Raw genomic sequence first — 26,162 nt, 5'->3', positions numbered from 1 at the left:
AGGCCAGGGTTGAGGAAGAGCTTTACTTTCTACCACAAGTTCTGGTCCGTCCATATTACTTTTTTGTACCTTCAGACTCATCAGTTCTTTATTTAGCACGCCTCTTATAGCACCTTCTCAAATGAGACTACTAAGAGCCAGCTGACACTTTTACATTCTGCCTGGAAATCTCATTACTTGTATACAAAAGTTCATTAGGGGCATTTTCCGTCACTGAAGTTTCCTCAGGTGGCAGCTTTACCAACTGCTCCTCTCTACCTTCCTAGAGCCGTTCTCTCAGTGCCTCTCCAGATTTTATTTGCTTCCCAGGACCAAGCCCAGGGCATGTATTTTAGGTCTTCCTTATGGCACAACTTATTTCTAGGTAGCTTCTCTTTTATCCTTGCATGTTTAACTTACCTCTTTCCAGTAAGCCAACCTGAATTTATTCTCAAAACATGGTAGGGTGCCAAGAGGGGAAGTGGAAATACTCAAGAGCATTTTCCAAACTCTGCTGGCTTCAAATCCTCTAGCTTCCTACCAGCCAAGGCAAGTCACAGGAACAAGCCCAGAGTCTCGGATCCAGCAATAAACCCACCCATTTGATGAGGGAAATTGGAAAGTTACAGAGCAACGTATGTGGATGTTGAAAGATTATTTATTGGAGTAATTAATAAACCAGTCTACCATACATATTTCAGTTAATCTTTAACAAATTAGATAGTATTTCATTTACATGTAATAAAGGAACTCGAAACTAAATTAATAGCTTTTAATGTGCAATTCAGTATGAGTTGTTTGAATTATACATGTTAATATTTGCTATGTTACGTACCATCTTCCTTAAAAGCATGGGGTTTCAAATGGGTCTTGCATAGATTATCTGTAGATCTGAATTGTATAGTGACTTTACCAGAGGAAGATGAAGAGGGTATGTGAAATAGTGCATTTCAGCACTAAGACAAAAATAAAAAAGTAAGAGTCTGTTTCTTTATTCCTCAGGTGATAGTTGTGATCCCAATCCATGTGAAAATGGGGGCATCTGCTTGTCGGGCTTGTCTGAAGATTCCTTTACCTGTGAGTGTCCGGACGGCTTCACAGATCCCAACTGTTCTAGTGTTGTGGAGGTTGGTAAGTGCAAGATTTACGAATTTCAGTAGTTATTCTCTTTGTTTCCATGAGTGGCTGACAAAGTTGGCTGTGGTGCATTGTAGGTATTCTGTGTAAGATTGCCTTATATTGCTAATTAGTTACTCCTCTGCAGAACTCTCAAATTTATCATTTTCATTTTATATTTAAATTATATTTTTATTAGTGTTCTTAATAAATAGTTTTTTAATGTTTTAATGGTTAACACTATACTTTAAAGGCACTACAAACTGGAATATGATAAATTTCTTCTCTTTCCAATATTAATATACATTTATTCACATTTATATTCACAATAGAAAATAATGCTTAAGTCTATTTATTCAAATTCAATAGTCATGCTAAATAAAAACAGAACTTATTTTAGCAATTGATAATACTATCAGTATTTTGTAGCTGTTCTAATTTCTATTTTTCTAACACTGTAATATATGAAAGAAGACAGTATTCTAGCTACATTGTTCTTCTAAGTCTTCTAAAAAAAACTTTGCTTTACAGATATTAAATAGTCATTGATCACACTTTAAAATATGTGTGTGTGTGTTTTTTTTTTCATCTGTGAAGTACTTCATAGGGATGTAAAATTATGGATTCAGGGTAACTTCCATAATTTCCAAATAGTTCCTCATTAAGGAAATAGCTGTGCTTTAAATAGTTTACCACTATGTAAACTTTTCTTCCTGGTTAAAGATAATACCATGATTAAGTTTGATAGATTTCTATGTGTTTCTTTCAAGTCAATACCAACAAACATAGGAAGGGCCTATATCTAATCTACATAGGAAAACCAAACATGTTTTTCATTAAAGTCCTGTTAACTAGCATAAACCTTGGAAAACTTGGAGATTTCTATGACTTCTGAAAAATAGTTTTGAAGCAGAAAAGTAATAGTGTCTATAAGAATCACCTTTATGCATAGTAGGAGGCAAATCATTATTGTTTCAATGAATGAAAGGATAATTACATAAAACCATTAACTACTGTTTTTGGCCACTAGTTATTAGGTTTTAATATGCTTTATTTTTAAAATGCCTTTTTATATTACATTTTTATGAATGTATTATATCTAAAAGAAGTTAATTATATACGACTGCTGAAAAGTACCTTGTTCATTAATTCACTTCAAAGATAATTCTTTTTCAAGGCTTATATTAACTTGATCCTCTTTAAGAGGGTTTGATACAGTGCCATAGAACATAAACTGTTATAATCACTTTGACCCAAATATGTACAGGGAGTTTTAGAGTTTAATCTGAAAACCATGCCCTCAGGAAAGTCTATAGCTCTGAAGGAAATTATAGACATAAATATTTCTAATAGGAATTTATAAATAAAATAAAAATTTAGTTAATCCCACTAACCCCAGATATGGCAGTGTCTACAATTTGTAGTACGTAATGCTCTGGTTGCTACTGTGTAGGAGTCAAATCTATAGTCAAAGAAGCAAATGTATTTGATTAATTTAAAAAACAAGTATCTTCATGCAATTTTCAAAATAGATACTTGAATACTTTTGGCCATATTTTAAGACATTAATTCCATATTTATCATTTTATCAGCAGAATGGTAGTATTAGCAGCAACAATTTAAAAATTAAGCACACTATATAACATTCCATGCACTTCAATGAGACTTTGGGAATCAAATGCTTACTGAATTGTTTTATTTAGATTTATTATTATAAGTACCTCTGAAATAGGGTAGTTATACTATATTATTTTAAGCAATACATTTTTTGTGATATGTTTCAAGCAACCTCATTCTTCAATGAGGTCTACTTAGGAGTTCTTGGAAGAAATACATTCAGCTTTTATTTGCTTTGCCCTTTAGCGTAGTATAGTTGTTATGCCACTTGGTTTTATAAGATTAAAATAATATAAAACCCTAAAAGTTTAAAATGTCTATAGTTTCTTAAATACAACTTTGCTACTTTGTGAAATTATATTTTTAAAGGATGATAGAATAGTGAAAAAAATATTTTTTCATGTTAGATTATTCTTTGGACAGACATGTAACCTTATTTGCATTTCTACTACCCTTTTCTCAGATCCATATCTTCTTACATAGAATAAGGACATACTAAAATTTTATTGAATAAAAACAACAACAATGCCTTTAAAATCTAGCCAACCTTAGATTTTTTTCATACCTTAAAAATTAATGGAACAAAAGAAAGGAAACTTTAGATTATTGAAGATTATTCTGTCATTTTTGTTTTAAAAATCTACTTCTTTGCTGGGACCTTTTTGTTGTTGTTTCCCTACTGTTAGGTAGCACCAGTGCAGAAAGCATAGTGTGCTAGAGTTTTATTTCTTTTAAACACAAAAGTTATATGTATTTTAATATAAAATATTGAAAGACAAATGTTTGAGCTGTCACTATTGCTGTATTTTTACTTTCACATCAACCTACCAAAAATGGAGGTGTATCCGGGGTTTTTTCTGACTTTTTAAGCCCTATGAATTTTGTGATTATATAAAGTTCTAAATCTTTTTGTTTTTTATTTCTAATGGAAAGAAATAAACGTGTCTGTATTTGCTTAGGGAAGTTGTATTTTGATCCTAATTTAAAATTATTTTTACTTCTTCATTCTGTAATCAACATATACTCACTATATAATTGTACATTTGGAAAGGAGAATTTCAAATACATGGTATTCTTAGAGGTTAAATATGCTGTTTGATTTTACTTCAAACCTCATTATTTTGTAGTGTCCTTGTTTTAAGTTCTTGATGCTACTTATTTTAAAAGAGATTCTCATTCCATTTTGTACTTTTATTCTCCCCTCTCAAAGCACCTAGTGTCAGATAAGTACAGAACACTTAACCACATCTGCAATCAGTCCTCACCTCACTTATATTCCCATTGTATGGGGGAAGCTTGCTCAGATTTGTGAACTTCATTTGCCAGAGAACATTACATTTCTTTAACTGAATTCTTGATCTGTCTGTATATTCCAATATCCATCTTTTATCTCTCTCTATTTCTGTTTCTCTTCTTCTCTCTCTGTCTCTTTCTTGACCACACACATTTCCCTTATATACCTATCTACCAATCTCAATGTTCTCAGCATCATAGTGTTATTAAGACTCACTTCTTAATATATTTATAAAAAGCATTCTGAAGACTTGTCTCAGAGAAAAGGAAAGTAAAAGAAAAACACCTACTACATATTTTCAGATTTGAAGACATTGGCCAGATTAACCAGTATTTGCACAGATGTACACATAATGCTAAGCCATTCACCGGGGGACTTGTACACAACAATTGTGTGATTAAGCCCCAAATTACTTTCCAATTACCTCCTCACATTCCTGGTTAATTCTTTGTAATTTGGAGCCAAATGCTGACACATTTATTTCATATAGAAATTTTCATTGCTAATGAATATTTTAGAGTACACATATAAACATTTTTTGGAATTATTAAATTGTTCAAGTTTCATGACATAATTCTCTAATAAGCTAATGATAAATATAATATTTACAACACAAATACATAATATATTAATGTAACTGAAGAAAACAAAATAAGTGTTTGTAAGACTAATAAACTAATGATAAATCTAAAATTTTACAATGTAAATTCATATTATATTAATGCAACCAAAGAGAAAAAAGTGATTTGACTGTAAAAAATAAAATCTTAGCTTTTATTGATTCTTAAATATATATTGAGTACCTACTGAGTTACCTAAGTGTTAGAATGCAATGGTAAGCAAATTTACAGAAATTGCTGTCTAGCTAGGAAAACATAGAAATAAATAAATAGATAAAGATGATGGGTGTTGTGATAGGAGAAGAATATGGAGCCATAAGAATGTAAAACAGGTGTTATATCTTAAGCAAGGTGTCAGAAAATGCATGCCTACCTGAAAAAATATATATCTTGAAATAATTCTTAAAAGATAATTTCAGTCTAACAGACAGAAAGCTAAACATATTCAAGACAGAGGATATAATTCTTAGAAAAGCCAGGAGATAAGAAACATCATAATTCCAAGAGCTGAAAGAAATTCAGTGTGGGTAGAGCTTACAAGGGAGAGATGCGGAGGCAGCAATGAATTTGCAGGTGGTGATGATGGCAGATCCTGCAGTCTTGCAATAGTTCTTAAGGAATTTGGACGTATGCTGAGAATAATGTATTTTTAGAAGATGACTTTCTTTGCCACACGGAGGTGCGGGTCGAGGAATAGAACAATTTAAGGCAGGGAGACGATTAGAAGGCTACTGTGGAAGACCAGCTCAGACATGATGTTCTTGGCCAGGATCAGAGTTGTAACAAAGGGAATAGAAAGAATCCTTAAAAAAGGATTTTTAAAGGAAATAGTAGATAATTACTGGTAACTTATGGGGTAATGGAGTAGAAAGAGTTTAGAGAAAGTAAAAAGTAAGGAAACATTACCAGTTTCTGACCTGAGCAACTCTATGCCATTTACTCAAATAGTGAAAATTGAGGATACACTGGATTGGGAACCAGAAAGTGAAGTGAACATATCGAGTTCAATAAATTAGCTAGATATTAGGTAAGAAGCTAGATATAGATTTGTAAGTTACAATTATTCAGATATTTACCAATGCTCAGGAAATGTATGGGTCTTCCTAGAAGCACAAGAAGTTATAAAAAGAGGAGAGGACCCAGAAATGGAAATTGATAAGAGGTTCATCAATAATTAAGTAGTAGGTAGAGAACATTGAATCTATAGAGGAGACTGAGATAGAGTGGTCAGGGAGATAGAAGAGAAATCAGGAAAGCGTGGTACCCCAAAAGTAAGGATAAGCAGTGTTTTAAGAAATGAGTGATCAGCAGTGTCAAATACTGTGGAGAAGTTAATTAAAATAACAATTACATTGATTACATGTGACTTATGGATGATATTGCCAAGGTCAGTTTTGTTGGAATTTTTGGAGAAAGAACTTGATTGTGGCACCTGGAAGAATTGGAGTAAGCAATTAAACTGTGGCTAGGGATACAGGATAAATTAATCAACTTGATAAAGAATGCCTACAAAAACTGTCTAAAATCATACTTAATGGTAAGAAGCTCGCTTTTCCTCTTGGATCTGAAACAAGACAAGGATCCTTCCTCTCACTACTCTATTTCAACATTGTATTGGAAGTACTAGCTAATGCACTAAGATTAAAAAAAAAAAAGGAAATAAAAGGTTTACAGATTAGGAAGAAATAAACAAAGCAGTCTGTCCGTTCACAGATGACATGACCATCTCTGTGGAAAGAAATCCTGAAGTATCAACCAAAAAAAAACCTCTTAGAACTAATAAGAAATTTTAGCAAGGTTTTAGGATGCAAATTTGATATACAAAATTTTCCTTTATACCAGTAGTGAACAAGTGAAATTTTAAAATACCTTAGGAGGAGCATAGAGGATTTTAGGGTGGTTAAAATAGTTTGCATGATATTATAATGATGGATTCAGGTCATTATATACCATATTTTTCAGACCCATAGAATGTACATACCAAGAGTGAACCCTAGTGTAAACTACAGATTTTAGACAATTTTGATGTGTTAATGTAGGTTTATCAATTGTAAGAAATGGTGGAGAGTGTTGACAAAGGGGGAGGCTATGCGAATGTGGGGTCAGGGACTATGTGGGAAATCTCTATACCTTCCTCTATTTTGCTGTGAACTTGAAACTGTGCTGAAAAATGTCTTTAAAAATGGCTCTAATATTTCAGAGGGAAGGGGGCAGGAAAAGATTAACTAAAGAATTTATATGCATATGTACATAACCCATGGACACAGATAGCATGGTGAAGGCCTGGGGGGTGGAGATGGATGAGCGGAGGGGTTAATGGAGGACTTTTGGCCTGGCCAGTGTAGCTCAGTGGTTGAGCATTGACCTATGAAAAAGGAGGTCAGGATTTGATTCTGGTTAGGACTAATGCCCCATTTTCAGGTTCGATCCCCAGAAGGGGACGAGCAGGAAGCAGCAGGTCTATGATTTTCTTTCATCAATGATATTTTTTCCTCTCTCCCTCTCCCTTCCTCTCTGAAATCAATAAAAAATATATATTTTTAAAAGGAGCCATCTGTATTACTTTCAACAATGAAATAATTTTAAAAAATGGCTATAGTAAATATTCATCAATTTATTTGTCTAGTCATCCACCCATAAAATACTTATTGAGTATATACTATTGTATATGCCAGGCACTCTTGGCATTGATAATATAACCATTGAAAAATAGACTTTGCCTTCATGGATATTCTAATTAAATGAGGAATAGATAATAAACTATCACACTTTTGCTAAGTTCTATAAAGAAAAATAGAGACAAGTGTGAGGTATAATGAAGTATATTTTTTGATAGGAATATTAGGAAAGATGAAGAGTTGTGTTTGAACAGAGTGAACTGAGATAACTTCATGTATAGGGATGGGGAGAGAGGACAGTAACTGGAATGGGAATTTGAGATAAGGGAGGTTTTTCCTTTAAGATGGAATTGCAAAGTCATTATGATTCAGAAAAAAATGACATAAAAACTGAGCTTGTGTTTCATTAAGAATAAACTGTGTTAAATGACTCATATAGATATTTCAATAACATTTATAATAAATTTAAACTCTTAAAACTATCAGTCTGAAACCAAAGGATGGAAACATTGGAATTTGGTAGTAATTTAAAATCTAGCATCGTGTTTACAAGAAAATTCAAAGCACAGATGTTATTGAGAATAATTCAGTACAGGATAGCAAAGTCAGCATGTCATTTCATTTATAATTCTTTCTCTTTATTCTCTGTAGTTGCATTGGCTTCCAGCCAGGTTTTCTTAATTTGAAAAATATTAATAAACATGAAGGTGCTTTATGCTGTTCTATCTTCTCCTATCTTCTACCTATTATAGTCAATCCAAATGTATTTGCCTTTGATAGTTGGTATCCCTTTGCTACATGAATTTAGGTTCTTCAAATCTCATCACTGCTAACATGTCCTCTTGCATTCATTTCATTAAAAAAATTGGTTACATTTAAGTCATAAAGAAAGTATTTCATAACAATTTAAAAAACAACAATTTTTCACTGTACATCTTTCCCATGAACAGCCATGTTCATGTTTATCTTTTAGAAAATGGTCAGAATATTAGTAGTGTAGCAGAAAGTGTCTAAAAGACTTCTTATCAGTGATCATGGAATATCAGGTAGTTAACAAGCTTTAAGTAGACCTATTTGATAGAATGAGGCTATTTTTAAATTTCTAAATTTTTAATTAACAAATGAGAGATTTGTTCATTTCTTTTCAATGATTTATATATTAGATGAAATTATAATTCCGTTTTTCCCCCTTAAGAATATTTCTTGGAAGGGTAACTCATGATTGAATCCATACTTCTAGAAATTATCATAATGAAATATTATTCTAAATAGACTAAAACACTTTCTCAAAGGCTACTAGCCATGATTGCTAAGAAATTTCTCAGTTAACTAGAGTCAAAGGGATTTATTATCAGAGTCATATCTTCCTACTTTCTCATTTAATAATAAGGATTAAATATGTGTTCATACAAACAAATACAATTGTACAGCTACAATGACAGAGTTAAGGAAACATTTTGCCATTTATTTTGTATACATTACAGAAAAGTAATTTTGTTTTATTTATGTAAATATTTCTACTATAACATAGCTAAAAACTACGAGTTTATTAAACATGTTTCTACTTTATTGTTTATTATCATTATTAGAATGTGTTAACTTGTATTTCCTAAAAATTGTATATTAACTTCAGAAAAAGAAAACATAGAACATAGAAGAACCTTAGAAAATGTCAAGTACACAAATCCTCTCTTGATCAGAAGGAAGAACTAATTTGTAGTAAAGCTTCAGTTTGAAAGAAAAGACAATGTAACACATTTTTTAAAAATTGATATATACCGTTTTACCCATTGTATGTTTTTCTGAGTATATACCTTTCCTATTGTGAGGGGGTGGATACTATTGTGAATAAAGTGATAGTGGATATATATCATTAAGGTTTTTCTGCTTAACAAATCATCACAAATTTAGTGGATTTATACCTCAATGTAAATTTGTGCTATATGACATTTTATCGCCCAACATATATCAAAGTATTTATGTGAAGGCAAATTCTATAATCTGTGTTATTAAAAGGACAGTGGCAACACATAATGAGAGGGAATTTGGACAGAATTCTTTTCAGAATATATTTAGTTTTTCCCTGTTGGGTGTGCAAAATTTACCAATCACCGTGGTACCCAGGACATTTTCTTCCTTATCCCTTTCCCTTTAATAATGTCTTGCATTTTAGAGTCTCTATTCATTAAAATGCTAATACATATATTAACCTTGAAATAAACAATTGAGCTCATAACAATCTCAATGTTAAGTGGAAAAGTGATTCTGTGATAATCATAATGATTATAATAAGGTCATATATTTCTTCTCAAAAGCAGGCAGAACAGATGTGAGCCTGAAATTTTATCCCATGCTTTTTACACAGTTCAGTATTTTTTGTTCTTTATAAAAGAGTAAGATGCAAATTGACTGTACCTTCATGACCCCCACCCGAGTGAGTATGCAAATTAACCCAACAAAGATGGTGGGTTAATTTGCATACATAGGTGCTGAGTGGCTGGGGCGGGGCAGGATGCTTATGTCATTGTAATGGTGAAGATGCACAAGTTCCGCACTGCCCCAGCTGCTCCAGGCCTCTGGGCAGCGTGGGAAGCCAGAAAGGCCAGAGTGAAGGCAGTGCTGGCAGCCAGAGGAAGGAAGGCTCATTCTTGCATGAATCTTCATGCATTGGGTCTCTAGTATACTAGGATATATGAAATTAGGTGGAGATGTTTATCTCAGTTAGCAAGAGAATTATGGGAAATATCATAGCTGTCTTCAAATACCTTAATAGCTGGTCTATCAAAGAAAGAGCCACATTATTCCCTTGTTCTCCAGAGGCTATCTCTGGGAGAGTGATGTGACATTTTTTTTTCTGAAGCTATGAATTCCCTGCCACTACAAGTTTTGAATCAATATTTAGATTTTTTTAAAAAAAATTCTCACCGAGGATATGCTTTTTATTACTTTAGATAGGGGTGTCGAACTCAATCAGAGAAGGGGCCAAAATCTAAAATCCAGCCTAAATCGCGGGCCGAATGGTTTACTGAACAGTCATAAACTGTCATTGTGATGGAAACGCAGCGGAGTGCAGTGATGACAGCGCGGTGCGGGCCACATTGCAAGGCCTGGCGGGACGGATTTGGCCCGCGGGCCTTGTGTTTGACACATGTGCTTTAGAAAGAGAAGGGAGAGAGAAAGAGAAACACCAATTCTATTGGCTCCTCTACATGCCTCATCCTGGGATATAGTATATAGGTCGATGCTCCAACTGGTTGAGCCACACAACCAGGGAAATGCTTATATTTTTGGTTTGTAGTTTGGACAAAGTGACCTTTAAGTTTTGTGTGGATCTCACATTTAATTTTTTTTAAAGTTGCTTGCCTCTTGTTTTCTGAATGGGCTGTTTCCTAGACTGTTCTTGATGGTTGGAAGAGTGGAAGTTAGTAGTATGCATTCACAACTTGAAAATAACCTCACAGATAAGAAGAATGGGGTTTGGCTCTCCCTAAATAGCCCGGAACCTTTATTCAATTTCATTTTCTTAAAGTGACTTGTCCACATTTTTATCAGTTGAGTTCTTTAAAGACATTTCAATTATGGAAAAATTTAGCCCAGGGAGACAAGTTTTGCAGATAGGGAAATTACATTGTCAATGTCACTTGATTAACACCTGAATGTGGAGATATGCTGACTCCTTTGTTTTAAAGAAGGTCCTAATGATTCTGAAAAGAAAGCATATAATTTTAGTTTCTGCTTCAACAGGCAAGAAAAAAACAACAACAAAAAACTCTATAAAAGTCATCAACTCATTGCCAAATAAGTCAGTGGTTAGGTTAGTGGAGTTCATGTAAGTAAGCAGAGGCTGTGCTTTCTTTTTTAGTTAATGTCCTTAGAATGAGTTCAAAGTACATGAAAAAATGTATAGTAATTCCCCCTGACCAAAGAGAAACAGATCCACCAGTGATAGCTCAGCTCCCTTTAACCTAGACCTGCTCCTTGTTGCTGTTGTTTTTCCCTTCATCTTTTACCTTTCAAAATATACTATATTTTAATTAAGTCAAGTATGCAGATCTATATTCTGGGAACCTATAATTTCATAAAATTTCTGAATTCATCTTTGGAATATAAAGAGTAAAAATGAATGATAGTTTACTAAAAGGCTTCACAGATTTCAAAAGTAGTAAAAAATGTCATGTTGAAATAACTATAACATGTTAAATACTTGATTCTGTGCACAAACATGCACATGAATTAGATGCCGATGTTTTGTAAGAAGGTAAATCTCTGTCATCAATTAGTTATCATTTATTTTAAAAAATTAAAGTTCTATAATATTTATATCCCAGAAGGTACAGAATATTTAGTAGTCACTGCCCCTACATGGAGTAGGAATGATGGGCAGGGCAATCTGTTGGTCTAAGGCTGTATCTGCACAAACACAGAACTCAGCGATTTATATTTTAATGTTAAAATATGTTTATTAAAACTTTTTTTCAATTATTTTACTTTCAGTATTATTTTGTATTGGTTTCAGGTGTACAGTATAGTGGTTAGACAGTCATATGCTTTTCAATGTGTTCCCCTCAATATTTCCAATCCTCACCTGACCCCATACAGAGTTATTACAAAATTATTGACTGTATTTCCTATGCTGTACCTTACATCCCCAAGAACTCAGCAAATTATTTCCGTGTCATGTGCTATGTAGACTTGGAACACAGGAAGTTTTATGTGATCTCTATTAATAATAACTATTACAAGAAGTAACTTTCATAGGAAGAAGACACACATATAAATTGTCCAATATATTTAAGAAGAATATTAATAAAGGTTGGCTGATGGCATAGAAAACAAGATCATTTAAAAGTTTTATGTGGGCTTAATCCCTAGTATAGGATGTGCAAGAGGCAGCCAATCAATGATACTCATCATTAATGTTATTCCTCTCTCACTTTCTCTCCCTCTTTCCTCTATGAAATCAATAAAAATATATTTTAAAAAGAGTTAGCCTCCCTATGTGGTCAAAGATGGCCACCACAAGATGGCTGCCAGGAGAGGGTAGTTGTGGGTGATCAGGCCAGCAAGTGAGGGCAATTAGAGGTGACCAGGCTGACAGGGGAAGGCAGTTAGGGGACAGTTGGGCTGGCAGGGGAGCAGTTAGGTGTCTTATCAGGCTAGCAGGGGAGTGGTTAGGAGGTGATCAGGCTGGTAGGCAAGCGAGCGGTGAGGAGCCAGTTGTCCCGGATTGTGAGAAGGATGTCTGACTGACAGTTTAGGCCCAATCCCTGTGGCATGGGACCTAAACCGGCAGTCAGACATCCCTCGAGGGGTCCAAGATTAGAGAGGGTGCAGGCTGGGTTGAGGGACATTCCCCGCCACCCCCACTTCTCGAATTTCGTGCACCTGGCCTCTAGTAATACAATAATAATAAAAGAATAAATTCTGTCTCATGAACTTACAACTGTAAATCTTCTTTTGCCCCACCCTGTATGTAGTATGACGTCTAATAATTTTATTTCACAGTGCACTTTGAGTTTAATATTTAGGTGCTAATTTAGATGATTTATTAAACAAACCTATATTTACTAATGCAAACCTTAACCCATTATAGAAATGTGAGTTTTTGTTTGTTTGTTTTTGCCAATATCCTTAATCACACGATCTCTTTTGCCATGAACATTTTCTGTCGTTTCCTTAAGTGGGTACTGCCACTGAAATTCTGCCAATATTGCTGATCTACCCAACACCTTTTAGGTTTTTTTCTTTTGGTTTTAGCAGATTTACTTTTTAGATGAGCTCATTCGCCCAGTGTTATGGGAGTGAATTGAGGTTGGAGTGAACAGTCTCCACACATAAATAGATAGAAATCTATAGAACTTAAGCCTGATGTCAGTTGCTGTGGACATTCACACATGATCAGCATGTAACCTGAGTGTCAGGGCTTTCCTAGTCTCATTAAACAACATTCTCATTGCAGAATTACTTCCTTTCCTATATTAAACTTTCAAATAGATTATGAATTAATTTTGCTGAAATTGATAAATCTGAGCAATCCTATATAATAAAAGGCTAATATTAAAATTGTCCCTTTGACCAGTTCAACCAGGGGGCAGGGCTGGCCAGTCAACCTCCCACATCCCCTTCCTGGGGCTGGCCCTGCTGATCAGCCCCGATCAGGGCGGGCCAGCCAGTCCCTGCCCATGCACGAGTTTGTGCACCGGACCTCTCGTCACTTATATTAATTTACCATCTGCTTTATTCCTCACAAGTTTCTTCTATTTGTGAATTTTCTTTATATACTTCAGGTTTACCCTCCAATACTCGCTTTACATGGCTCATAATAATGTAAAACCAGTCATTAAGTTTACTTATTGGACTTCATTTTCTCATGAGTAAAATTGAATAGCTTTCCAAAAGAATTTACTCAGCACTAGTTATATGCACTATACAAAATTAAAATATAACCATTTCTCTTAAAAGAAGAATAATGGATAATATTCAGTTAGGGAACAAGACTGGAAAATATTGTTGCCATTTTCTTTAGAACTGGATTTCAGTGTAAAGCTAGTGGGAATTGGGAGAAAATAACTATATAAATCTGGAGATTGAAATAAATACTAGGGAGTTGAGGGGACTAAGATTTGAATTTAGTTCACAAGGATGGGATGAATTTGGATAGTGAGGAAGAGCACATTAAATAAAAGATATTTGAGGATAATTGAATAGATATATAAAATGTAAATTATAAGGCCTTTTTAATGTTAAATCACCTAAAATAAAAATCTATAGTGCTTCCTTTAGTCGGCAAATGTGTCCCACTCGTGTCCCTGAAATCTTTTTAATACTAACTAGGATATGAATATAGGCTACTTGAGTCATATTATTTCTTAGTTTCCCAATACTGTGGCCTAGTTTTATAAACTATGTGGGCTTTTCTTTTAACTAAGTGGCAAAAAAAAAAAGAAAGAAAAGAAATTAAAATATCCATTCATTCTTTACTATTTCCCCATTCGTACCTCTTTCTAAAATGAAAAAATCGCGCTGGCACTGGTAATTTCTGTTAGCATGATTCACTATATAAGTAGCTTATAAAACCCATGTTAGCTATATAACCACTAAACATAGAAAGCACATTTTGCAATTATACTTTAATGAATCTAATTAATAAACTATACTTTGATGATTTTGAATTAGTTTAAAATCACAGGCTTATTTTTTCTTGGGATGATCAAATGATTATTAAAGCAACCATTGCCTTTTTAACCATTGGTTCTTTTCTCTCCTACTCAAGACAGAAAATCTGATTTACATTTACATAAATTATTACATATAAAATTACATATAGATTTATATTACCAAAACATAGATGAAGATATAGGCTTTCTTTTTTTGGTAAGTCAAGTAATGTAGCATCATGAAAGAGCTAAATTTTATTGAGTAATAGGACTTAAAAGTTTCTATTACCAATTTCTGAGGATTGTATTAAATATCTATTTTTTATATTTCTATGTTTTATTTTTTTAATATATTTTTATTTATTTTAGAGAGAAAGGGAGAGGGGAAGATAGAAACATCAATGATGAAAGAAAATCATTGATTAGCAGCCTCCTGCATGTCCCTACTGGGGATTGAGCCCAGGCATGTACCTAGAATCTAACCTTGACCTCCTTGTTCATAGGTTAATACTCAACCACTGAGCAACACCAGCTGGGACTAAATATCTATTTGTATTTGTATTTCATTTTATTTTTTAATATATATTTTATTGATTTTTTACAGAGAGGAAGGGAGAGAGATAGAGAGTTAGAAACATCAATGAGAGAGAAACATAGATTGGTTACCTCCTGCACACCCCCTACTGGGGATATGCCCACAACCAAGGTACATGCCCTTGACCTGAATCAAACTTGGTACCCCTCAGTCTGCAGGCTGAAGCTCTATTCACTGGTTAGGGCTATTTTTTTTTTTAACAAATATTTATTGAGCCCTATAGTGTTATAGACTAAAAGCTGAAAGTATAATGGTAAGCAGAAAAGACACTGACTGCCCTGTCCTTATGAAACTCCTAGTCTAAGGGGAAAGACTACTAAACATATAATAAACATATTCTTATATATTAATTGCATGTATACATAATAATATTTTACGTATTGCATATTATTAATTGTAATCAAATATATGGCATCCTATAAATATAACACAGGAATCAAAATGCATCTAAATACTGATAAAACAGAGAAGACTAAATGATTCTCTGAACATTTTCTATGCAAGTAACATTGTCTATTGCTTCAAATAATCTGCAATTCAGAGAGTGTAGACTTGACCACAATAAGACGTTAAGTATATAAAACAAAACCTCTCCCTAAATAATTCTTTGAATACTTCTAGAAGCAACTGCATAACCTCCTTAAATGACTGAATTCACAAATTTGAAATGATAATGTATTCTTCTTTGCCTTAATAAATACACATACATTTATAGCTTTTAACATCTGGGCAGGCATGAATAATCATGCATAAATATTATCATTGTTGTTTTTGCATTCCAGCAGTTGAATAAAAACATTCTAAAATATTGTCAGAATACAAAAATACTTATTTATTGCAGCTTTGCTTATGGAGATAATAAAGTATTATACATAGATAATTGTATACTTTCAAAGCATATTCAGTATATAATTAACTTGATTTATGATATAGCAAACAAAATGATCCATAAATTAATAAGAATTGAGTAATGTCCATATATTAAATAGATATTAATGCTAAGAAATACCTATAAAAATAAAAGTATAACACGCTTACTAGACTGGACTGCAGGACGACATTCTGGACGACCTTCTGGATGAAGCCAGGCCTGCGAGGGCCAACCTCCTTGCACAAATTTCAGGCATCGGGCCTCTAGTATGTTATATATTTCATAATGAGCTTATTCTATTTGATGGTGAGCCACATTGGGTATAGAATTATTTTGAATTGTTGAAATTTCTAAATCATTAAATTTATTTAAAACACCAAGATGAAATAAAGATGGAAGAAATAAGAGTTGTTGAGACCACATTAAGAGAATAGAGCCTATCCATTATTAAGGATGTGTTTTTAAATATCATACGAGTATTAGAATAATACTCAGCCCATTGGGTTTAAGTGGTTCTGGTACTTGACCTTTGATATCATGGAAGAAGGAGAAAGAGAGAAAGGAATAAAAGGAGCAGTGAGGGAAGGGAGAAGAAAAGTTAGTAGATACCAATATAATCCTGAAGAAGGTGAAAGCGCAGCCCAAGCCTGTTTGTATTTGGGTCTCCCCTACCTCAAGATAATTTATTCCTTATGCATTCTAATATATTTCAAACGGGAACAACAAAAGTATTTATGATTGTAGCAGAATGTTATTTAGTTGCAAATAAGAGAAAGCTCCACTCAGACTAGATAAACAGTGAAGAGTAGAACTCCAGTCCAGAGTCAGTGGCTCAAACAATACCATCAATTTTCTAATTGCTTTCTGTTTCTTTACTCTGCCTTTGGGTAGGACTGGCTTTTCCTGAAAGGTGGCATCCATTGTGGTTGCAAGATGCCTGCCAACTTACCTCCAGTGCCACGGACTTCTTTATCCATGTCTACAGAAGAAAGAAAGAAGGTTATTCCCAATCACTTTCTCAGAAACACAAGGAGCCCTCCTTTCTGAAAGCCTGTCCTCACCCAAGCCACACAAACCTGTTCTTACACATTCTTGTCTCCAGTGGATCATATTCCTACCTACACCAGTAACTGGTCAGAATAGGGGGAAGATTCACTTCCTCTTGAATTCAAAAGAGGAATCATCTTTCCCCAAGGATTGATGTAGACCTGAAGATATTCTATGGGAAAAAGCATTGAAAACTGGTGAAGCCATCACAGTGCACATTGCAAGGGATTTCCTGTAAACCTGGTAGTTTACTCCTACGGTTCCAACAAGTGCACCATGGTTCTTTCCCATTACAACAAAGTTGGATGGGTAAGAGCCATAATTCTGAACATTTAGTGTTTCTAGCAGTCACCTGCTGAACTACCTGGGCTGACACCCAAAATTTAATGGATCTGGGGCATTTTAACAAACACCCAGGGTTATTCTCCATGGGCAATGACAGGACCACACTTAGCTAAATTCTGTATATCATATATCTACACTAATAAAAGAGTAACATGCTAATTTACTATACCTTTGCGATGCCCATCAGCCAATCAGGAGTGAGTATGCAAACTAACCCAACAAAGATTGTGGGTTAATTTGCTTATGCAGGTGCCAACCTCTGGGGCTCCAGGGCTCCTGGCCAGAATGGAAAGACGGCTCCAGGAATATATATATTCCTTTTTTATCACCATAATTTTTATTAATCCTTCTGCATTGGGACCAGGCTGAGCAATACAGAATCATTTGCTAGTTTATATTCATTCTGCTTGGTGCAATTATTTCCAGTTTCTAGGATTAGAGTAACTTGCATATGAAACAGACTTTTATACCTTTTGTGACACTTATTTCACTTAAATATCACCAAATAGGCTTCTTGTGTCCATTTTGAGGCTTACATGTATTTCTGGGGATCTAGCTGCCATCTGTTAACAGTTCATGACACTTTGGTCGTTAATTCAGTTAGCCTACAAAGCCATCTTTGTCAGAGGTAATGAAAGCAGTGAATTAATACCAATGCTAACTTTTCTGTGTGCTTTGGTGAGTGTGTGTTTGTATGTGAGCACTCACACACATGTATTATAGTAGTATAAATATTGGCCACTGACATCTCATATTATAAGGAACCAAAACCATGGAGATGATGTATAGATTACAGTTTTATGCAGACTTGTGTACCTGTTGCCTCTAATGTGTTAATTTGTTAAAAAGAAGCTGTCAGGTATTACTGACTTCAAGTGTAGGTTAGTACACTACTTGTCCCAGGAGCTTTAGTTTTAAGAAATTTCTAATTGCCAGGACTCCTATAAAATTGAAACTATGTTTACTTCTTCGCTTGCTAATTTTTTCCTAAAATTCCTTGTATATCCATAAATGGTTTAAGGAATAAAACTTAGACTTAATCTTTCTTAGGCATCACATATTTAAGATATTTTATTTAACTCCATCTTCATGATTTCACCTTCCTATATCTAGCCCTGGATGGCTGGGGACTTGAAGTTTCCCAGGGGGAGCTTTATTTTTCAAGGGGTTTTCTCTCTCAGCCCCTATATCCAGGTGTTTTATGTGTGTGTGTGTGTGTGTGTGTGTGTGTGTGTGTGTGTGTGTGTGTGTTTTCCCCCATGTTCGACTAACATCATCAGAGCTCTAGTCAGTCCTGGTTTCATGACCATTTCTGCTTTCTTCACTTTTTCTCAGTGGATATGGAATCAGCACTTTTTGAGACACGAAGGCAAAGTGGAAAGAGCTTGGTTTTAAAGTCACACTGACATGAGCTCAAACGCAATTGACCTTAGCCAAATTGCCCAGTCACTCTGACATCATTATCTTCATCTTTCAAATAAGAGTAATTTTCATCTCATCGATTGCTTTATAAATTGAGTTCCGCACATAAAGTGATTAGTCATAAGTGTTCCTCCTCTTCCCCCTCCCCCCCCCCCCGCTTTTTTTTTTTTTTTTTTTTTCTGAATCTCCAGCTTCTTACTGACAATGACCCATCTAAGTCAGGACTTCCACAAACTCCTATGGTCTTTCTTAAAAAAAAGGAATTCCTGGAAGTTACCAATAATTTTCCTCTTTGAACATGGTATGATATATTTTGGACACGATAAAGAAGCTTACAGCTTTTTAAATATTTATGTTCTCCACGCCACGCATGCCAACTGTGCTTGCTCTTTTCATTTCTCTACATGCCAACGAGACGAGCCAAGCAGCATGAGAGGAAAACACTGTCAGGACACAAAGTGAGCTTGTCTAGTGTGGACGCACCCTTAACGGGAAAGCGTGGAGAGTGCTCCCAGGTTGCACAGGGATGTCTTGATTAAGGAATCACCTGGGAACAAAGCTCCTTTTATAAGCAATTCAGCTGAGTAAATTTTTTCATTTTAAAACTTCATGAATCAAATGAAATAGTGCTGGCTTGTGTCACATATTTCAACAGAAATATTCGGGGTAAGCTGCACTTGTGCACGGAGCAGAAATACCTACTCACAGAGTGTCTATTAGGATAAAGGCGGCAGGGCGGATTCTAGAAAAAAATGGTAAAGCTACTTCAGATAAATCCTCTTTTCACTATTGTAATCACCATGCTCCACCCCTGCATGCACCCAGCCATAGATCATTACCCTGGAGTCCTGTTGCTCTCGGAAACATCTCCCTTTACAAACAGGAATCAGAATAATTCACACTTTGATTTATAGTTTATGTTACTTTGTATGGATGTTACTTAGTCATGTCTCAATCCTTGTTAGAAGTTGGTGCTGCTGAAAGAGATTCTGACTTAACTGGCTTGAGATGGGACCCAGAGTTGGCATTCTAATACAGATTCGGGGCTGAGAAGTACAGCTTTAACATCAACTTGTATTCTCATCTTGTGGTCTCTCCTATCATAATACCCATGGTTATCTGCTACTGTGGGCTGTAGAATTCTTGTGTCAAAAGCACATGGGGTAAGAGTTTATAATGAAGGTTCCTGTGGCCTCAGCAAAGAGTCACTACTACTGAATCCTGAAATATCTGGTAGACGTGAGTGAGTGTGTTGTGTGTGTGGTGTGTATATTTGTGTGACAGGGGCCCCGGGGAGAACTAGAATATTTCTGCTTAACCAACAGCCAAAGTGATTCTCACTTTTAAGGTTTAATAATTTTTATCCTATTTATAATTTCTACCTTATGGAACAATTTAATTATTTTTTGCTAATAAAAAGTTCCAACAAGTGGTTGATAGTAGGGTATTTTCATGATATATGTAACATATGGTAAACAATATTATTTATAATAATTATACTCTAAATATGGTCAATCTTATTTGCAAAAGGAAAGAAAAATCAAATTCATACATCTGAATGGTCTTTTCCAATATATACATACGTATTTTTAAATATGAGTACTGTATATAAATGTTAACTTAATGTAAATACCCATTAATCTGTCATTACCTAAATATCTAATGACAGATATCTTATATATACACTGAATATTAAGCTAAGAGCTTGTGGTCATTGTTTAGAAAAATGAAATCTCAATCTCTTTTTCTGTCTCTCTCTCTCTCCCCCTGCCCCCACCACTATAGTCTCAGAGGAGGAAGAGCCAACTTCAGCAGGTAAAGTTACTATTCTGTAAAGATTTTCTTATTTAACTTAATGCTATTAAAATGAAGACACAATCCTTTGAAGTGCATGTCCTAAATTTTCAACCAGAAAACTGGTATAGGTTTACTTATTTATTTCATATTTTATTGGACCTTCTATTCCAGACTCAATGATGTTGGAGTTATAAATAAAAAAAGAAAAGAACAGAGGGGAAAAAATAATACAAAATGTCACATTAATATTAAAGAATAAAGGAAATTCACTCAATTAAATGCCTAAAACAATAAGCCCAACCAGTGTTACTCAGTGGTTGAATGTCGACCTTTGAACCAGGAGGTCATGGTTTTATTCCTGGTCAGGGCATATGCCCAGGTTGTAGGCACAATCCCCAGTGTGGGGCCTGCAGGAGGCAGCCAATAAATGAGTTTATCTCATCATTGATATTTCTGTCTTTCTTTCCATTTCCCTTCCTCTCTGAAATCAATTAAAAAATAAGGTTAAAAAATGTCTAAAACAATAAAATGAGGAGAAAAAAATTAAAATAATAACATACAGAAAAAATAATAAAATGGGAGGATAAAGTAAAATGATAAAATATACTTTCAAAACTGTGACATTCTATATAGAATACTGCATTATAAAATATATAACCAACATTGAACATTATATTCATTTAAGTTTAAGGATAAAAATTATGTTGTTGCCTTAAATACTCACTTTATTTAAAAAACAAAATTTTGTATAACTTACGGGATCATAACTGTTTCTTATTCAGAAAATCATCTATTTAATAAGGACAGGCTGAAGTGAGAACTGAGTATCATGAAGAATAAAAATGATAGAGAGGCATGGAACATCATTAAAACAATGATTCTGTTTAGAATATTTTCATGCTTCATTCGGTCTTGAGCTGTTTTTTTCAAACATGCCTTATTCTTCTCATTTGAACCTCTAAATTGCCATTGCAAAAACAAGTGCTTTTTTTGTGTGTGTAGATTTGTAGAGAAGGTACCTAATACATCACATCTGCATTTCTCCTCATGGAGAAATCCTCTGCTTTGAATGTTCTGCTGGGTTGCATTAGCCAAAGGAACATTTTTTTTGTAGTAACTAATTTACTAGGGCAGTTTCACCTAACACCTGTAACTAGCCAAAGCTTCTTTTATCTTAATTGAATATCATGTTCAGGTATTTAAACTTCTTATTTCATTGTGTGTAAAAACACATTTATGAACTATACAAGAAATTCCTTCAAACTAGGTTCTATCCTAATATCTAATTACAAACTAATGAGATTCATAGTTTTTGAAGCTGCCACAAAAGATACTGTGCCTCCAAATGAATAACCTTTAGAGGTGATAAATGAAATCCAATTATGTTGCTATTACTCAAATAATTTTTTAAAACTCCCTTTTGAAATCTTCTTCAGAATTTGTTTATGAGTTAGCAACATCAGTTATTTCCTTATAGTTTCAGAAGTGTGCTACTGAATTCATCAGACTTTGTCTAATATGTCTACAAAAACCAAAGATTTGCAAATATTATGTGTGTGTGTGTGTGTGTGTGTGTGTGTGTATCTATGGTTGTGAAATGCAGCTCAGTTTGTAACTTTGAAATCAAATCAGTTTACAACTTTTGAAAGGTGATCACATTAAGGTTAAATTTCATGAAATAACCCTCTATGAAGTCAGTGGCTGCTTCTTCCATGTCTCTCAAATCTAATTATCATTTATTTAAGTTTTATGATACTGAGAGGCTTCATAAACTGATTATATCAATACTTTTTTTATTTAGAAAATTAGGATATTTACATTAGAAAATAGACTGCTACAAATCTTACCTAGTATTGGAGAAACATGTAAATTGACTGTACTTCTGCTACACCCACAGCCAATCAGAGTGAGTATGCAAATTAACCCAACAAAGATGGTAGTTAATTTGCATACATACCTGGGTCCCAGAAACCTCCTCAGCAACCAGGTCACTCTCAGCTGGCCAGCCGGCAGGGCTTTAGGTTTGGGAAGGGGCTGAGCCTGCAATCGGAGGTGTGGGGGCGGGGGTACACCTTCCTAAGTTCAAAGCCTGGGTCCGAGCCTGGGATCGGAGGGAATGGGGGAAAATAATCAATGGAAACATATCCTCAGGATAGGATAAAAAGAAAAATAAGGAAATGTCCTATTCTATGAAAGACACATCTTGAAAATGCTTAAAGAAAGTTGTCATTTTTTCATGGTGAAGGGACCGGAGTCCATGTTGATGAAAATACCTTGGTGGCTGTGGTGGCTGGCAGTGGCTGCAGCAGCGGGGTGATGGGGCTGGCGCCTTCCCCTGATCAGCCTGGTCGCCTCCTGCAAAGGGAGGCTAGACTGTGGCTTCGTCTGCTCAGTGGACCTAAGCCATCAGTAAGATATCCCCTGAGGGCTCCCACTATGTGAGAGGGGGCAGGCGGGGCTGAGGGACCCTTCCCCAGTGCATGAATTTCATGCACCTCTAGTGATCTAATAACGATAGAATTTAATTGATTAACTATAAGGTATGTCAAATCAAGCTTATTGATAGTTAATTTACTCATTCCTGTTAATTTATTTGATCTTTTTAGCTATTATTTTACTTTTTTTTTTTTTTTTTTTTTTTTTTTTTTTTAGAAATATGACTTATGTACCAAATTGACAAAATTACTATGAATTAAAACAAAGGCAAAAAAAATGGGAAGCTTTGACTTTGGCTGATGATAAACACAATGAAGTATACAGATTATGTTATTATAGAATTTTACATTTGAAACCTATATAATTTTATTAACCAATGTTACCTCAATATATTTTAAAAAACAAAGGCAAAAATGGGAAATATTATTGAATGAGATCAAAATCAGTCAAAACTGACAGTGGAAAGCTTGTGGCTTTATGGAAATCAGTGGCAATAATGAGTCAAAATGCAATTTACTGTTTTTGTTCATACTACCTAAAAACAAATATTTAATTTGCTGTCTCTCTTGCCTAAGGAGAGATTTTTATTGCTTTAATTGTCTTTTTTTAATATCAAAGAAAGAGACTGAGTTTGGGTTTATTTAAAACTAGTTATTAATACTGAGTTAACATTTAGGAAAAATTATGATTAGAAAAAAACAAATATTCAGATGAATGTAAATGGTAAAAATCTTTTTAGCAATAAGCTAAATTAAAATAGTAAACTACTAAAGTCATATTGTTCTTCATATATTTGTAAAGTTTATCATTTATTTAAATGTAAAATTGTATTTGTGTCCTATTAACATCTGATACTGATTGGTAAAGATGATAGAGGTTACTTCTTAGATACAGTAGTTTATTGTAGATTCATTTTGACCTCTGTGATGCCCACCAAAGATGAAGAAAAGAGTGATTTGGTATACCAGAGCTTCAACATTCTCATTTGTTTCTTCTAAATCTTTTGACATGTTTAATCTTTTAAATGCTCAGTGTGGCCATTGAGGAAGTACACCTAAGAACACTAATGATCTACACATCTAATGTAACATTGGCTAGCAGTAGTAAAGATTTTAAAGTATAGTTTTATGTATAAATATATATTTATAACAATAATTTTATATCTATATATTTATAGTTTAAATCAGCCATATATATGGATTAAAACAAGAGTGTTATATATCTATACAGCTAAACACAGCACAGATTAGATATTCTTCTCTAATTTAGGAAATATTACATTTTAGTTCTATAAAACATTTGTATTTACAGTGAATATTGTGATTTTCTTCACTTTGCTACAGATTTCTTTCAGATCTTTTTCCTGTTTTTGTATGGAGATTAATTCTACATGGCCGACTATACTCAATTATTCAACAGTTCATGCATTTTGAAAAAGAATGATATCTAACCACATTATTCTCTAATGAATAAGAGTTGCTTTTGCATTCTAATTTTAGCACTTTATTTCCTTGGGGGTCTGAAATAGAACTTGGCATTCTTGTTTTTACATTTGTTAAAAATTTTCTCCATTTTTATAAGAAAATGAATATTTTCCCACTAGTGCCTGGATTAACTTTTCTAATTATTTTATCAAGTATATTATTGTTCATAAATATATGCTAAGCAGAATTAAGTATTAAAACCTAATATGTAAAAGGCCAAAATTTATTTCTACAATCTCTTGAAAACAAAGCCATTATTTGCAGATTCTCAGTGCAATAGGGAAAAAAACTTTGCTGCTTAAGATTTAGCTTTGGTCAGTTTCATGAAAAGACATTAGTGAAAAGACCAAATAGTAATTACCTTTTTTAAAAATATATTTTTATTGATTTCAGAGAGAAAAGGAGAGGAGAGGGGTAGAAACATCAAAGACGAGAATCATTGATTAGCTGCCTCCTGGGGATCTAGCCCACAACGCAGGCATTCGCCCTGATCTGGAATCAAAACATGACCTTCTGGCTCATAGGTCAATGCTCAAGCCCTGAGCCACAAGGTCAGGCAGTGTTTATTTTGAAACAAAACTTCCTTATTGATATGTGTGTGTGATAGTGATTTTGAATTGTGAGAAAAATCGTTTTTTAAATCCCTGTCATATGTAGATAGTGTGTTTTGTTTTTTTAATATGTTCACTGAGATAAACTTCACTGTAGTACAGAATTCTGATAACAGTAGGAATTTGGGAGATTAAGCACTCTATCTTTTCCTCTATAAACAGGTTTAAGAATTAAAGTAATAAAAGAAGGAAAAGTAATATCTTTATATCTTTACTTACATATCTATAAACATAGGTATATAATCTATCATTTTACCCAAAAGTGTAAAACTAGACTTGAAATAATTAAAAGTCTTAAGACTGTATTCTTAAGAAATATATAAAATAACTAAAATCCTTCATAAGCTTGAAGTTATCATTTCGTCAGTAATTTTTGTAAATATCTAGCAATGCACATGTTTAAAAATATTTATGTATAGTGACATGATTATTTTAGTTGTAAAAGAAACACCAATTTAATGTTGCTTAAATAATAAGAGATTTCATTGGCTCACAAAATTTAGAATGAGGAAGCTCATCTATGTCACTAGAAATCTGTGTGCCCCCCTCCCCCATTTTTCTGTTATGTCTACAGTGTTGTAAAATTTATCTTCATCTTCATACTGGTTTCCCTTGTGGTGGTGGTGATATATCTGCCAACAGCTGCTGTGGCTGTATGCATCTTTATTCATGTCCAGTAAGGACAAAGAAATGACATTTGTTCTCCTGCCTTCAAAGCAAGTGTTCTGAAATCCATTCTAATTGGACAGGTTCGATCCCATCTGCCACCCCAAAACACCCAGCCAGTCAAGGCATCCCCCTGTACCAGACCATGAGGTTGAGTTTAGCTTTCTCTTAAGATCAGAAGCCATGCGGATAAGGGGCAGGGTATGCCATGGACAAGGAAAGCCTGATATTCTTACTTGGTGGATGATTAGTAAAGCCAACAGAAAGTGACCATTGTAATACCCTTTTGTCACTTTTATTATCTTCTTAGCTTTTCTCCTACAGTTTATGTTTTTGATATTATTTTATAAAAATTATTATGAGATCTTGAAAGTCTATGAAGAAATAAACTTGGTGTACATCTTAGTAATACTAAGGTACATTAACAGAAAAGGAGATATCAGTCAGGGAGAAGCAGAACAAAAAGGATGCATGTACCTCTACAAAT

The 26,162-nt window shown here is 34.0% G+C and overlaps 1 protein-coding gene across 2 annotated transcripts in view; it reads left to right on the top strand.

Moving 5' to 3' along the window:
- The window catches only part of EDIL3 (EGF like repeats and discoidin domains 3), a 349,377-nt gene that overhangs the window by 103,397 nt on the left and 219,818 nt on the right, over nt 1–26,162 (top strand). Inside the window, exons 2-3 of one of the 2 annotated variants that reach the window (XM_036410080.2) lie at nt 982–1,110; nt 20,467–20,496. In XM_036410080.2, coding sequence (XP_036265973.1) covers nt 982–1,110; nt 20,467–20,496 — 159 coding nt within the window. The remainder of the gene's footprint in view (nt 1–981; nt 1,111–20,466; nt 20,497–26,162) is intronic. The other variant, XM_036410081.2, reaches the window with a different exon arrangement.

Source organism: Pipistrellus kuhlii, unplaced genomic scaffold (assembly GCF_014108245.1).
Source record: "Pipistrellus kuhlii isolate mPipKuh1 unplaced genomic scaffold, mPipKuh1.p scaffold_m20_p_4, whole genome shotgun sequence".
NCBI lineage: Eukaryota > Metazoa > Chordata > Mammalia > Chiroptera > Vespertilionidae > Pipistrellus > Pipistrellus kuhlii.
This window is presented reverse-complemented; position numbering and strand designations above follow the sequence as displayed.